Source organism: Erythrolamprus reginae, chromosome 4, assembly GCF_031021105.1.
Source record: "Erythrolamprus reginae isolate rEryReg1 chromosome 4, rEryReg1.hap1, whole genome shotgun sequence".
In the NCBI taxonomy this organism is placed as follows: Eukaryota; Metazoa; Chordata; class Lepidosauria; order Squamata; family Dipsadidae; genus Erythrolamprus; species Erythrolamprus reginae.
Window position 1 is genome coordinate 3,718,455 of NC_091953.1, and position 12,619 is coordinate 3,731,073.

The 12,619-nt window shown below is 44.6% G+C and overlaps 1 protein-coding gene across 5 annotated transcripts in view; it reads right to left on the minus strand.

Annotated features, from left to right (window-relative positions):
- CAPN5 (calpain 5) overlaps positions 1-12,619 on the minus strand; it is a 114,835-nt gene that overhangs the window by 11,493 nt on the left and 90,723 nt on the right. For 2 of the 5 annotated variants that reach the window (XM_070749488.1, XM_070749489.1), the window contains exons 13-14: positions 10,533-10,676; positions 5,770-10,421 (exon numbers count right to left, since the gene is read on the minus strand). In XM_070749488.1, the coding sequence (XP_070605589.1) occupies positions 10,362-10,421; positions 10,533-10,676 (204 nt within the window). In that variant the 3' untranslated portion in view covers positions 5,770-10,361. Of the gene's footprint in view, positions 1-5,769; positions 10,677-12,619 lie in introns of those variants that run through there. The other 3 variants (XR_011558919.1, XR_011558920.1, XM_070749490.1) reach the window with 3 other exon arrangements.

Below are 12,619 nucleotides of genomic sequence, written 5' to 3' on the forward strand. Positions count from 1 at the left end.
ATACACTTGGCATCCATGAATCTGTCTAATCCTGCCTTGAAGCTCTCCAGGCTGACAGCTGTCACAACCTCTTCTGGAAGGGAATTCCATCAACCAAGGACCCTCTGGGTGAAGAAATATTTCCCTTGATTTGTCCTCACTTTCTTACCTATGAGCTTTAGGGAGGGCCCCCTCGTCCTAGTATTGTGTGATAGAGAAAATAATTTTTCTCTATCCACCTTTTCTATCCCATGCATGATTTTATACACTTCAATCAAGTCACCCCTTCAACGCCGTCTTTCAAGGCTGAAGAGACCAAGGCCTTGCAATCTGGTGTCATAAGGGAGGGGCTCCATTTCCTTGATCATACTTGTTGCCCCGTTTTTGCACCTTTCCCAGTTCCATTCTATCCTCCTTGAGGTACGGTGACCAGAATTGTACACAGGACGCCAAGTGTGGTTTCACCATCGATTTGTACAGAGGAAATACAACACTTGCCGACCATCCAAGATGCTGTAATTTGGATTAACATACTCAGTTGGGGCTGGACCCCATGGACTCGATGTGCATTCCTATCCTGGGGTAAAAAAGTAGTTGTGATCGCACGACAACTTGAATCTCGGCTTATTCCAAGTAGTCCTCAACTTGCAACCGTTTGTTCAGTGACCATTCGGCACTGAAAAAAAGTGACCTGAGGCTGTTTTCCACACTTACGACCATTGTAGACTTCCCACGATTACGGGATTCTACATACCTGGGATGCTTGGTGACTGGGTCATATTATTACGGTTGCAGTGTAGCCTAGGGTCATTTTGTGACCACCTTTTGTGAAACGTCGGACATGCAAAATCAAGGGGGAATCCAGATTCACCGAACGACTGTTACTAATAGTTTTGCATAGAAACATAGAAGACTGACGGCAGAAAAAGACCTCCTGGTCCATCTAGTCTGCCCTTATCCTATTTCCTGTATTTTATCTTAGGATGGATCTATGTTTATCCCAGGCATGTTTCAATTCAGTTCCTGTGGATTGACCAACCACGTCTGCTGGAAGTTTGTTCCAAGCATCTACTACTTTCAGTAAAATAATATTTTCTCACGTTGCTTCTGGTCTTTCTCCCAACTAACTTCAGATTGTGTCCCCTTGTTCTTGTGTTTACTCTGCTGTTAAAACACTTCTCTCCTGAGCCTTATTTAACCCTTTAACATATTTAAATGTTTCGATCGTGTCCCCCCTTTCCCTTCTGTCCTCCAGACTATACAGGTTGAGTTCATGAAGTCTTTCCTGATACGTTTTATGCTTAAGACCTTCCACCACTTTTGTAGCCCGTCTTTGGACCCCTTCAATTTTATCCATCTCTTTTTGTAGGTGAGGTCTACACCTAAAATGGGGTAAAACTCACTTAACAACTGCCTTGTTTTAACAACAGAAACGCTGGGCTCAAATGTGGTTGTAAATCGAGACGCTTTGAGCTTCTTGTGGAAATATACCAGAATGTTTTTCTCTATAGCTCAATGCAGACCCACAACATTGACACAAACTGTGTCTAATTTCACCGGCTAGAATTCTACAAAATCTTAATCTACTTGTTTGGGGCTTAACATTTTAAATAAAAGATAGACATCATGATTTAGAGGCTAGGTCTCAGGGCTTAGCCTATTACTGTATATGTAAGCAGCCAATTGTGGCTTATTATACAGCAAACTATGGCTTGATATGACAGCAGTCAAATCATTGCAGGTGGAAACCGTGTTTTCAGCAGCTGGAAAGATCATTTGGTCCAAAGATATATTGGTTTTTTATCTAATAAATATTGGGCTAAAATGTTACTTGCTGAGAGAGGCGGCATGAGAGAGAGAGAGAAAGAGAGAGAAAGGAAGGGAAGGAGGGAGCAAAGGAGAACAAAGGAAAAATAAAGGAAAGGAAAGAAAGAAGAGAAAAAGAAGGAAGAGAAAGAAGGAAAGAAAGAATGAAAAAAATGAAAGGAGAAAGAATGAGAAAAAGAAAAGGAAGGAAAGAAGAAAGGAGAGAAAGAAAAAGGAAGAAAGAGAAGAAAGAAAAAGAGAAGAATGAGAGAGAGAGAAAAGAAAGAGAAGGAAGGCAGGAAGGAAAGAGGGAAGAAAGGAAGAAGAGAGAGAAAAAGACAAGAAATGCAGATAGGAAAGAAGGAAGAGAGAGAGAAAAAAAGAAAAGAGAAAGACAAGGCAAATGGGAACGAAAGAAGAGAGACAGAGAAAGAAAGAGAAAGAAAGAAAGAGAAGTAAGAAGAGAAAGAAAAGAGAAGGAAGGCAGGAAGGAAGGAAAGAGGGAAGAAAGTAAGAAGAAAGAGAGAGACAAGAAAGGCAGATAGGAAAGAAGGAACAGAGAGAGAAAGAAAGAAAGAAAGGAGAAAGACAAGGCAAATGGGAATAAAAGAAGAGAGAGACAGAGAAAGAAAGAGAAGAAGGGAAAGAAAGGGAAGGAAGGCAGGAAGGAAACAGGGAAGAAAGGAAGAAGAAGAGAGAAAGACAAGAAAGGCAGATGGGAAAGAAGGAAGAGAGACAGAGAGAGACAGAGAAAGAGAGAAAGAAAGAAGGAAAGAAGAGAGAGAAAGCATGAGAGAAAAGAAAGGAATGCAGGAAGGAAACAGGGAAGAAAGAGAGAGAGAGAGAGAAAGCCAAGAAAGGCAGATGGGAAAGGAGGAAGAGAGAAACACAGACAGATAAAGAAAGAAAGAAAGAAAGAAAGAAAGAAAGAAAGAAAGAAAAAATAAATGCCGTTATATTTTTCAGCCGATTGTTTGCCCAAACACCAAAACATTCCTGCCCCTCACAGATCCTCACTCAAAAAGAACCTGTTTCGCCTTTATTCCATCTCAAGAGGCCAGACCTGGTCGATCCTTGTCACAAATGTTGCTGGTATCCTTTGAAAACAAAGCCCACACCTTCACTCTCTGCACATTCCGAAAAACTTTGCAAATGCAAGAAGAAGAAGAAGAAATCTGCAAATTCAAAGGCCCCGCAATTGGGTAAGGATAAAAAAAAAACCCCTCTCGTCCGAGAGATTCGTGTTATTTGGAGGTCTTGAATTCAGATGAAGCGTAACAGGGGATCCAGAGAAGCAGCGTTTTTTTCTTGGAAGGATGACCACAAGATCCTCTGAAATTAGGTTGCCGGTCTTTCAATTAAAATTTTTTTTTCCTTTTTGAAAATCATATTTGTTCACTTCCACCCTCCAGGAAAGAAAGAAAGAAGGAAGGAAGGAAAAAAGGAAGGAAGGAAGGAAAGGAAGAAAGAAAGAAAGAAAGAAAGAAGTGGAAAAGAGGAAGGAAAGAAATAGAAAGGGGAAGGGAAGGAGGGAAGGGAGGAAGGAAATAGAAAGGGTAAAGGGAAGGAAGGAAAGAAGGAAGGAAAGAAGGAAAAGGGGAAAGGGAAAGGAAAGAAATAGAAGGGGTAAAGGGAAGGAAGGAAGGAAAGAAAGAAGGAAGAGGAAATGAAGGAAAGGAATAGAAAGGAAAGAAGGAAAGAAAGAAGGAAAAGGGGGAAGGAAAGAAATAGAAGGAGTAAAGGGAAGGGAGGAAGGAAAGAAATAAAGAAGGAAAAGGGGGAAGGAAAGAAATAGAAGGGGTAAAGGGAAGGGAGAAAAGAAGGAAAGAAAGAAAAGGGGGAAGGAAAGAAATAGGAGTAAAGGGAAGGGAGAAAAGAAGGAAAGAAAGAAGGAAAAGGGGGAAGGAAAGGAATAGAAAGGAAAGAAGGGAGGGAAGTAACAAAGGAAGAAAGAAGGAAAAGGGAAAGAAAAGAAATAGAAGGGGGAAAGGGAGGGAAGGAGAGAGGGAGGGAGGGAAGAAAAGAAAGAAAGAAAGAGAAAAGAAAGAGAAGGCAGGAAGGCAAAAAGGAAGAAAGGAAGAAGAAAAGTGCCCTTCCACCTTCAGCTGTCAGTCAAAAAAAAAACTTTAAATATCCATCGGGGCTGAAGAAAACCCTGTTAGGAAGTGAGAAAACCCCAAAGGCTTTTGAGCAAATGCCACTGGATCCAAAGGGATCTCAAAGCACCTGGAATCGGCCCCCTTTGCCTCTCCTTACCTTAAAGAAAAGCTGCAGTTGTCCTTTCCCCCCCTCGTACTCAGAGTCTGGGGTCCTTTGGATCTTTTCAAAGGAGGTTCAAGAAGGCCAAGCCAAAGTCAGGAGCCGAGATGGAGGCAGAAGGCTTCCCTCGTCATCCTCATCGCTCTGCTCTCCATTCCTCCATCCTGCCCAGATCCCTTCCGCTCCCCGTTGGCATTTAGCACCTGTTTCGCTTCAATAGCCGCCCATTCATAGCAGGCAGATCCTGCTCAGGGGGAGGGGAGGAGTTTAAGGGCAACTTTGGAGGACAACCCAGAAAAGACATGACAACTTGGGAAGGAAGGAGCCCCACTTGGGGACGAGGGGCGAAGGCACCCAAACTAGAAAATGGGACCCTGTTGAGTCCAAGTCGCACCGCAGCCGTGAAAGCTGGCTGGGTGACTTTGAGCCAATCACCAGGAGACGGTGAGTTCTAGTTCTGCTTTAGACCTAAAAGTTGTTGGGGCAAGTTTGGGCCAATCACCAGGAGACGGTGAGTTCTAGTTCTGCTTTAGACCTAAAAGTTGTTGGGGCAAGTTTGGGCCAATCACCAGGAGACGGTGAGTTCTAGTTCTGCTTTAGACATAAAGGTTTTTGGGGTGACTTTGAGCCAATCACTAGGAAGTAGTGCGTTCTAGTCCTGCCCGTGGCACCCATGCATGTCCGCGCCAATTTCAATACCTGCCTAGGTGCAGTAGCATAATTGCGCTGCATTCTGCTAGCACATGTCACCGTTCCACCTTAGCATCCCACCTCTGTTGCAGCCTTAATTATGATTGTAAGCTAAGGACCATTGTACAGTGAACAATAGATTAGGAGGAAATTTCTTTTTTTTCAAATTGAAAGCCAGGAGTGGTGTCACCGCCACCTAGTGGTTGCGAGCAGGAAATTATTATTAATTGCAATTAATATTAAACCATGGGAGGGAGGGAGGGAAGGAAAGAGAGGAAGGAAGGAAGGATGGAAGGAAGGAGAGGGAGAAGGGAAGGAAGGGAGGAAGATAGGTAGGAAGGAAGGAAGGAGAGGGAGAAGGGAAGGGAGGAAGGAAGGAAGATAGGAAGGAAGGAAGATAGGAAGGAAGGAGAGGGAGAAGGGGAGGGAGGGAGGGAGGGAGGGAGGGAGGAAGGAAGGAAGGAAGGAAGGAAGGAAGGAAGGAAGGAAGGAAGGAAAGGAGGTAGGTTTCTTAAACTGACACCACAATCTTTAATTCTTAATGAAATAGTGCTGAATATAAATCCACTACTTCATTTTTAAGATAATCCCAAGCCTCCTGTGCTCATATTGAACTCACTATTGTGCAAATGCAGATGTTTGAAAACCAGGTTTCTGGGTTTTTTGTCATATGCCTTTCCTCCCCCATTTCAATCAAATAAGAAAGAAAGAAAGGAAGGAAGGAAGGAAGGGAGAGAGAGAGCGAGAGAGAGAGAAAGAAGGAAGGAAAGAAAGAAAGAAAGAAAGAAAGAAAGAGAAAGAAAGAAAGACACACTCTCTGGGTATGTCTCTGATTTTGTTTGACCCAGTCTCGCTCTTATCATTTTTAAATAAAGTTTTACAATTTCTATCCAAACTTTCATGCAAACACGTTATCTCATTCCCATTCTTGACCACAACTTTCAATATAGGTGAGAAAACAAATAGGGCACAGGTTCCTGAAAGGGAGGTTATACACAAACAGCAGTCAACATTTAAGAATTAATGGCCCAAAGGTTGGTTCAGTTTTGGCTTTTAATTACAAATCTCCTATAGCCGGCTTATTCCAATATTTTTTAAATCCCACATAATCAAGACATTCTCCCCCAAATATAGGCATTCATATATTTCACGAAGCACCCACTGAATAAAGTGCAAGTGACACAAGACTTTATAACTTATATAAAAAGGGCTGATAGAACCAGCAAAATCAGAAATCAAATATCTTCGGTTTTACTTGACATGATCATCGCAAGGAGAGTCACAAAGTAAAAATGTTCCCAAATTTATCTTTCCTTCAAGGGAGTAGAAATGCAAGGAAGGAAAACGCATTCAAAAAAGACACACCGAGTGACAAACCCACAAAAAAAGATACAAAAAGAGACGCGTTAAAAAAGACGAGATTCTTAATTTATGTCGTATGGACTTCAACTCCCATAATGCTGCAGTAGATGACATCTATGGACTTCAATTCCCAGCTTTCCCAAGCCAGGATGCTAACTTGGAATGCTGGGAGTTGAAGTCCACCTATCCAAAAGTTGTTAACGTTGAGAAATATTATTATTATAAAGAATAATTCAATGGTTATAAAAACAGAACAAAGGAAAACACTTTTGGTCCCTGGCAAAACACAGTCCTTTCAAAACATGCCATCTTACAATGGATCTATGTTTATCCCAGGCATGTTTAAATTCAGTTACTGTGGATTTACCAACCACGTCTGCTGGAAGTTTGTTCCAAGGATCTACTACTTTCAGTAAAATAATATTTTCTCATGTTGCCTTTGATCTTTCCCCCAACTAACTTCAGATTGTGTCCCCTTGTTCTTGTGTTCACTTTCCTATTAAAAACACTTCCCTCCTGGACCTTATTTAACCATTTAACATATTTAAATGTTTCGATCATGTCCCCCCTTTTCCTTCTGTCCTCCAGACTCTACAGATTGAGTTCATGAAGTCTTTCCTGATACGTTTTATGCTTAAGACCTTCCACCATTTTTGTCGCCTGTCTTTGGACCCGTTCAATTTTGTCAATATCTTTTTGTAGGTGAGGTCTCCAGAACTGAACACAGTACTCCAAATGTGGTCTCACCAGCGCTCTATATAAGGGGATCACAATCTCCCTCTTCCTGCTTGTTATACCTCTAGCTATGCAGCCAAGCCTCCTACTTGCTTTTCCTACCGCCCGACTACACTGCTGACCCATCTTGTGAAGGCTTATTTTTCTAGCGGTTGATCCTCAAAACCTCCAAAATTGGAGCTTGCGTCAAACACAAATAAAGGCTCCCTACCCCAATTCGGATTAGCAGAAGCCCCAAAGATACAATCAGTCCTTGACAGTTCATTTTGTGACTTAAAGGAAGCTGTTTCTTCAGAACGTTAATTGAAAAAACATTTCAATTTACATTCTGAAGAAACAGCATGAATTTGGGGTCTTTGGATTACTTATGTAAATTATTATTATTGTTTCTTTTAAAAAAAAAACTGGTTTATAACAAGTATTTAAAAAGTGATATGTAATAGAATATAAGTACAGTTACAACCGTTATAGAGATTTGCTACACATTCGTCCAATTCTCTTTTTAAATCCAATTAAATAAATGTTTTGTTTTGTTTTATGTGTTGTGTGAATATGTGTATTTAAATAAAATTTATTTTTAATAATTAAAATAATAATAATAAAAAGAATTTGGGGTCGTCTGTAGGAAAAGAAAGGGGGAAAAATGCTCTCGGACGATTGCTACCGACTGAGCCTGTTCCATGATAAAAATTCAACTCTGTCTTTTTTTAAAAAACATATTTTATATGAGTAAAAAAACAAGAGAAAAAGTAAAACAAGCTAATGGCACTTCAATATTCCGTGGCACCTGGACATTTATATGGAAAACACTCTTTTTAAAAAAAATATGGCCAAAAGTCAAATTGTTTCATTATTCCTACTATGAACCCACAAGATTTACAAATGGGAGTGTGCGAATTTAACAGTATCCACAATGTTTGGGGAAGACTTCCGATCAAGAAAATGTTCCTTATTGCAATACTGTTGTTTAGGTATATGTATTTCCCTGCTGTTTCAAGAACTTATGGCAAGTTGGAAAGATCCACTGGTTGTTGAGTGAATTGTAAAGCTAGGGCAGTGTTTCTTAATCTCAGTAGTTTTAAGCACATGCACTTCAAATCCCAGAATTCCCCAGCCAGCCAAGCTGGCTGGGGAATTCTGGGAGTTGAAGTCCACAAGTCTTCAAGTTCCTGAGTTTTGAGAAACAATGTTTTATCGCAGTGATGGTGAACTGGTCGCACGCGGAGCCATGTAGGGTGCGTTCCCAAAGTATTATTTATTTATTTATTTTTATATTTATTCGATTTTTATGCCGCCCTTCCCCTTAGACTCAGGGCGGCTTACAACATGTTAGCAATAGCACTTTTTTAACAGAGCTAGGCTATTGCCCCCGCAATCCGGGTCCTCATTTTACCCACCTTGGAAGGATGGAAGGCTGAGTCAACCTTGAGCCGGTGATGAGATTTGAACCACTGACCTTCAGATCTACAGTCAGCTTCAGTGGCCTGCAGTACAGCACTCTACCTGCTGCGCCACCCCGGCTCATATAATGCAATTATTTTTTAAAAAAATCATTTATTGAACAGATTTGCACAAACACAATTCTTCAAAGTACTGTCCTTGGGCCTCTACACATTTTTTCCAGCGACTCTGCCATGACCGGTACGTGTCCTGGAAGGCGTCTTCGGGGACCTCTCGCAAGGTCTTCGTCACGGCTGATTGGATCTCTTCTATGGAGAAAAAACGGGTTCCTTTCAGGGGTGGGAACAACAAGAAGTCTGCTGGGGCGACGTCAGGACTATAGGGGGGGGGGGCAGCATTGGCACCTGGTGTTTAGCCAGGAACCTGCAGACTCATAGTGTGTTGTGGCGAGGCGCGTTTTTCGTTTTTCGAGGACTTGAAGAATTTTAAGTGTTTGTGCAAATCTGTTCAATAAATTACTTTCAAAAAAATAATTGCATTACTTTTGGAACGCACCCTGTATCTGCCGTTGCCCTAGCTCAGCTCCAATGTGCATGTGTGTGCCGGACAGCTGATTTTTGGGTCGCACAGAGGCACTGGGAGGGCGTTTTTGGCTTCCAAGGAGCCCCTGGGCGATGTAGGAGGGCGTTTTTACCCTCCTCTGTCTCCAGGGAAGCCTTTGGAGCCTGGGGAAGCTGAAACACGAGCCTACTGGGCCCACCAGAAGTTGGAAAACGGGCCTTTTCCGGCCTCCAGAGGGCCTCCGGGGTGCAGGGGAAGCAGTTTTCGCCCTCCCACACTCTTTCGGCACCCGAGGAAAAATGTGGTTCACCATCACTGTTCTATCGGATACTGGAGATGGGATTCAGCTTCCGAAAACACTCAAACTTCGTTGTTTGTTTTTAAAAATTTCTTCTAAAAACCCAGGAAGCGATTCCTGTTGAAATCTTGTTTGTGAAATCCAAAGGACGACAGCGGAAGACACTTTAAGGACCGGGATGGTTAATGAAATGCAAGCCAAGCTGCAGAGGCTTCCGTGGCTAAGCTGAGATATTATGCAATTCCCGTAGAAGCGCCACAAAAACGCAACATAGACATCATGCACCATGTCCGACCCCTGTCTTTGTCCTCTAAGGGTGTCGGCCGCACCCGCGGGGCATCGGTGGAGAATGTGCCGTTTGGCGAACGCGGCAATGCGACTTACAGAACTGGCCACACACTTTTGACCAGTGGAGGGGTGTGTCTCCCTCCGTGTAAACGTCCAGTTTTCGCCCAGAGCTTTGGCTTGGAAATTTCTCTGGTGGGAGAACGAATTTCCAACTCTGATGACTGATAATCTCCCAGTTTTGAGAAGGAAGAGGAGGAGGAAGAGAAAGAGGAAAAGGGGGAAGGGAGAATAAGGAGGAAGAAGAAAAGAGGGAAGAGTAAAAGGAGAAGGAGGAGGAAGGGAAAGAAAGAAAGAAAAAAGAAAGAAAGAAAGAAAGAAGGAAAGAAAGAAAGGGGGAGGGAAGGAGGATGAGAAGGAGGAAGAATAGGAAAAGAGGAAGAGGAAAAAGGAGGAGGTGGTGAAGAAGAGGAGGAAAGGAAGGAAGAAGAGGAAGAAGAAAGAAGAAGAAAAAAGAAGAAGAATTGAAGAAGAGGAGGAAAGGAAAGAAGAAGAGGAGAAGAGGAGGAGGAGAAGAAAAAGAAGAAGAAAAATTGAAGAAGAGGAGGAAGAAGAAGAGGAGGAGGAGGAGGAGAAGAAGAATTGAAGAAGAATTGAAAAAGAGGAGGAAAGGAAGGAAGAAGAGGAGGCGGAGAGGAAGAAGAAGAAGAAGGAGGAAGAAGAATTGAAGAAGAGGAGGAAAGGAAGGAAGAAGAAGAGGAGGAGGAGAGGAAGAGGAAGAAGAAGAAGAAGAAGAAGAAGAAGAAGAAGAAGAAGAAGAAGAAGAAGAAGAGGAAGAAGAAGAAGAAGAAGAAGAAGAAGAAAAGACGAAGAAGAGGAGCAGCAAAACATCGCATTTTGATTTCTTGGGAAAAAGGCACCTTTTTTTGTGTCAAATGGTGGGAAACCACCCAGACCGAACGTTGAAGGAAGGGCTGGTCCCATTTCAGAAGTGAAGAAGACATGCAGAGTATATGGAGACCACCGACAAGCACACGCAGAGACTCTACATGGAGGAACGAGGGAAGGAGACGGTGTAGAGGAGCGAAGGCCGCTGCGCCCCCCTCGCCTCCATCTCTCAGATGCTGGTGAGAGCGCTGCTACTCAACAGCTGCACCTTGAGAACGCCGGGAAGATCCGATACCCGTTTGCTGCCTTTGTCTTGGAGGTGGAGGATGTGCAGAGGGTGAAGGTCGGTGGGGTCTCCCACCAAGGCCACCTGACCCAGAAACTCATCTGTGATCAGGTTGTGGTCCCAGATCTGGAGGGGGAGAGAGAGAGGCCAGAAAACAACAGAATAAACAGAGTGGGAAGAAGGGACCTTCGAGGTCTTCTAGTCCAGCCCAAATAAGAAACCCTACCCGGATTCCAGACAGGTGGCTGTCCAATCTCTTCTTAAAACCCTCCCTTCCCCCCAGTGTTAGAGCACCCACAACTTCTGGTGGCAGGCAGTCCCACTGGTTAATTGTTCTCGCTATACAGGAAATTTCTCATTAATTAATCTGTAAACTACACCATTAATCGATTAATCTGCCTACTGCATGAGTCAAAAAGAGGGCCAGGAAAATCTACAGCCCACTTGCATCCTGGACACAAACTGTTTCAACTCTGACCTTCAAAACGTCGCTACAGAGCACTGCACACCAAGACAACTAGACACAAGGGCAGTTTTTCCCCCGAACATCATCACTCTGCTAAACAAATGATTCTGTCAAACCATTCACTAAGACTATAGAGTGTTCCCTCGATTTTTGCGGGGGATGCGTTCCGAGACCGCCCGCGAAAGTCAAATTTCCGCAAAGTAGAGATGCGGAAGTAAAAACACAATTTTTGCCTATGGACACTATCACAACAGCCCTCCCTTAACACTTTAACCCAGAGGTCCCCAACCTTTTTTGCACCAGGGACCGGCTTTAAGCTAGACCAGTTTTCCATGGCCCGGTGGGGGTGGGGGTGGGGAGTAGGACCTTCCTAACTCCTCCCCCAGCCAAGATCACAAAGCCAGGCAGCCCCCAGCTGCCAAAGGAGCCTCCTGATTCTCCCCGCCCTTCTGTCCCGCTCATTGCCCGTATCTGGCAGAAGCTGCTGCCCGAGTGCTCTTGGCCGGCGGGATTCAAAGTGCTGGGGTGTGGGGTGTCCCGACAGCCCCCCCACCCCAGTGCTTCGCCTCCCACTGGGACACCCCCCCACCCCAGCACTTTGAATCCCACCGGCCAAGAGCACTCGGGCAGCAGCTTCTGCCAGACACGGGCAATGAGCAGGACAGAAGGGCGGGGAGAATCAGGAGGCTCCTTTGGCGGCTGGGGGCTGCCTGGCTTTGTGATTTTGGCTGGGGGGGGAGTTAGGAAGGTCCTACTTCTCCCCCCCCAGCCAAAAACTCAAAGCCTATCTGCTGGATACGGGCGATGAGTGGGACTGAGCGGCGCGGAAGCCTCTTGCAGCAGCTGCCACAGCCACCGGCTTCCCACCCATCGCCCGTATCCAGCAGAAGCTGCTGCCCGAGTGCTCTTGCCCAGCGGGAGGCGAAGCACTGGGGTGGGGGGGCTGTCGGGACACCCCCCACCCCAGCACTTTGAATCCCGCCGGCCAAGAGCACTCGGGCAGCAGCTTCTGCCAGGATTCAAAGTGCTCCGCCCCCCTCCCAGCCTCCGGGCCGCCGCTCGGCTGTCATTTTGTAGAGAAGCGAGAAGCGGAGGAAGAGCTGGATGCTGGAGGTGGCGGAGGAAGGTGAATGCGGCCAGGAGGCTGGGAGGGGGGCGAAATATGGGAGGAGCAGAGAGGCAGCCTCCACGCGAGCTCTGACCAGGCGCAGGGCCGCGGAGCTAGCTGTCAGCAGCGCCGCGGACCGGCTGAAAAACCCCAACGGCCCGGTCCTGGTCTGCGGACCGGCGGTTGGAGACCTCTGCTTTAACCCCCTAAATTACCATTTCCCATTCCCTTAACAACCATTTACTCGCCATTATTACTGGTGCTCACCATTGAATAAGACACTTAGTGATCCTGATATTTATAAACATAATTATTTATTAACAATTTTTTTTTTTTTGCTATTTATTTGCCAAAATTATTAGTTTGGCGATGACGTCATCGGGCGGGAAAAACCGTGGTATAGAAAAAAACCCGCGAAGTATTTTTTAATTAATATTTTTTTAAAAACCGGGGTATGGGCTATTCTCGAAGTTCGAACCCGCGAAAATCGAGGGA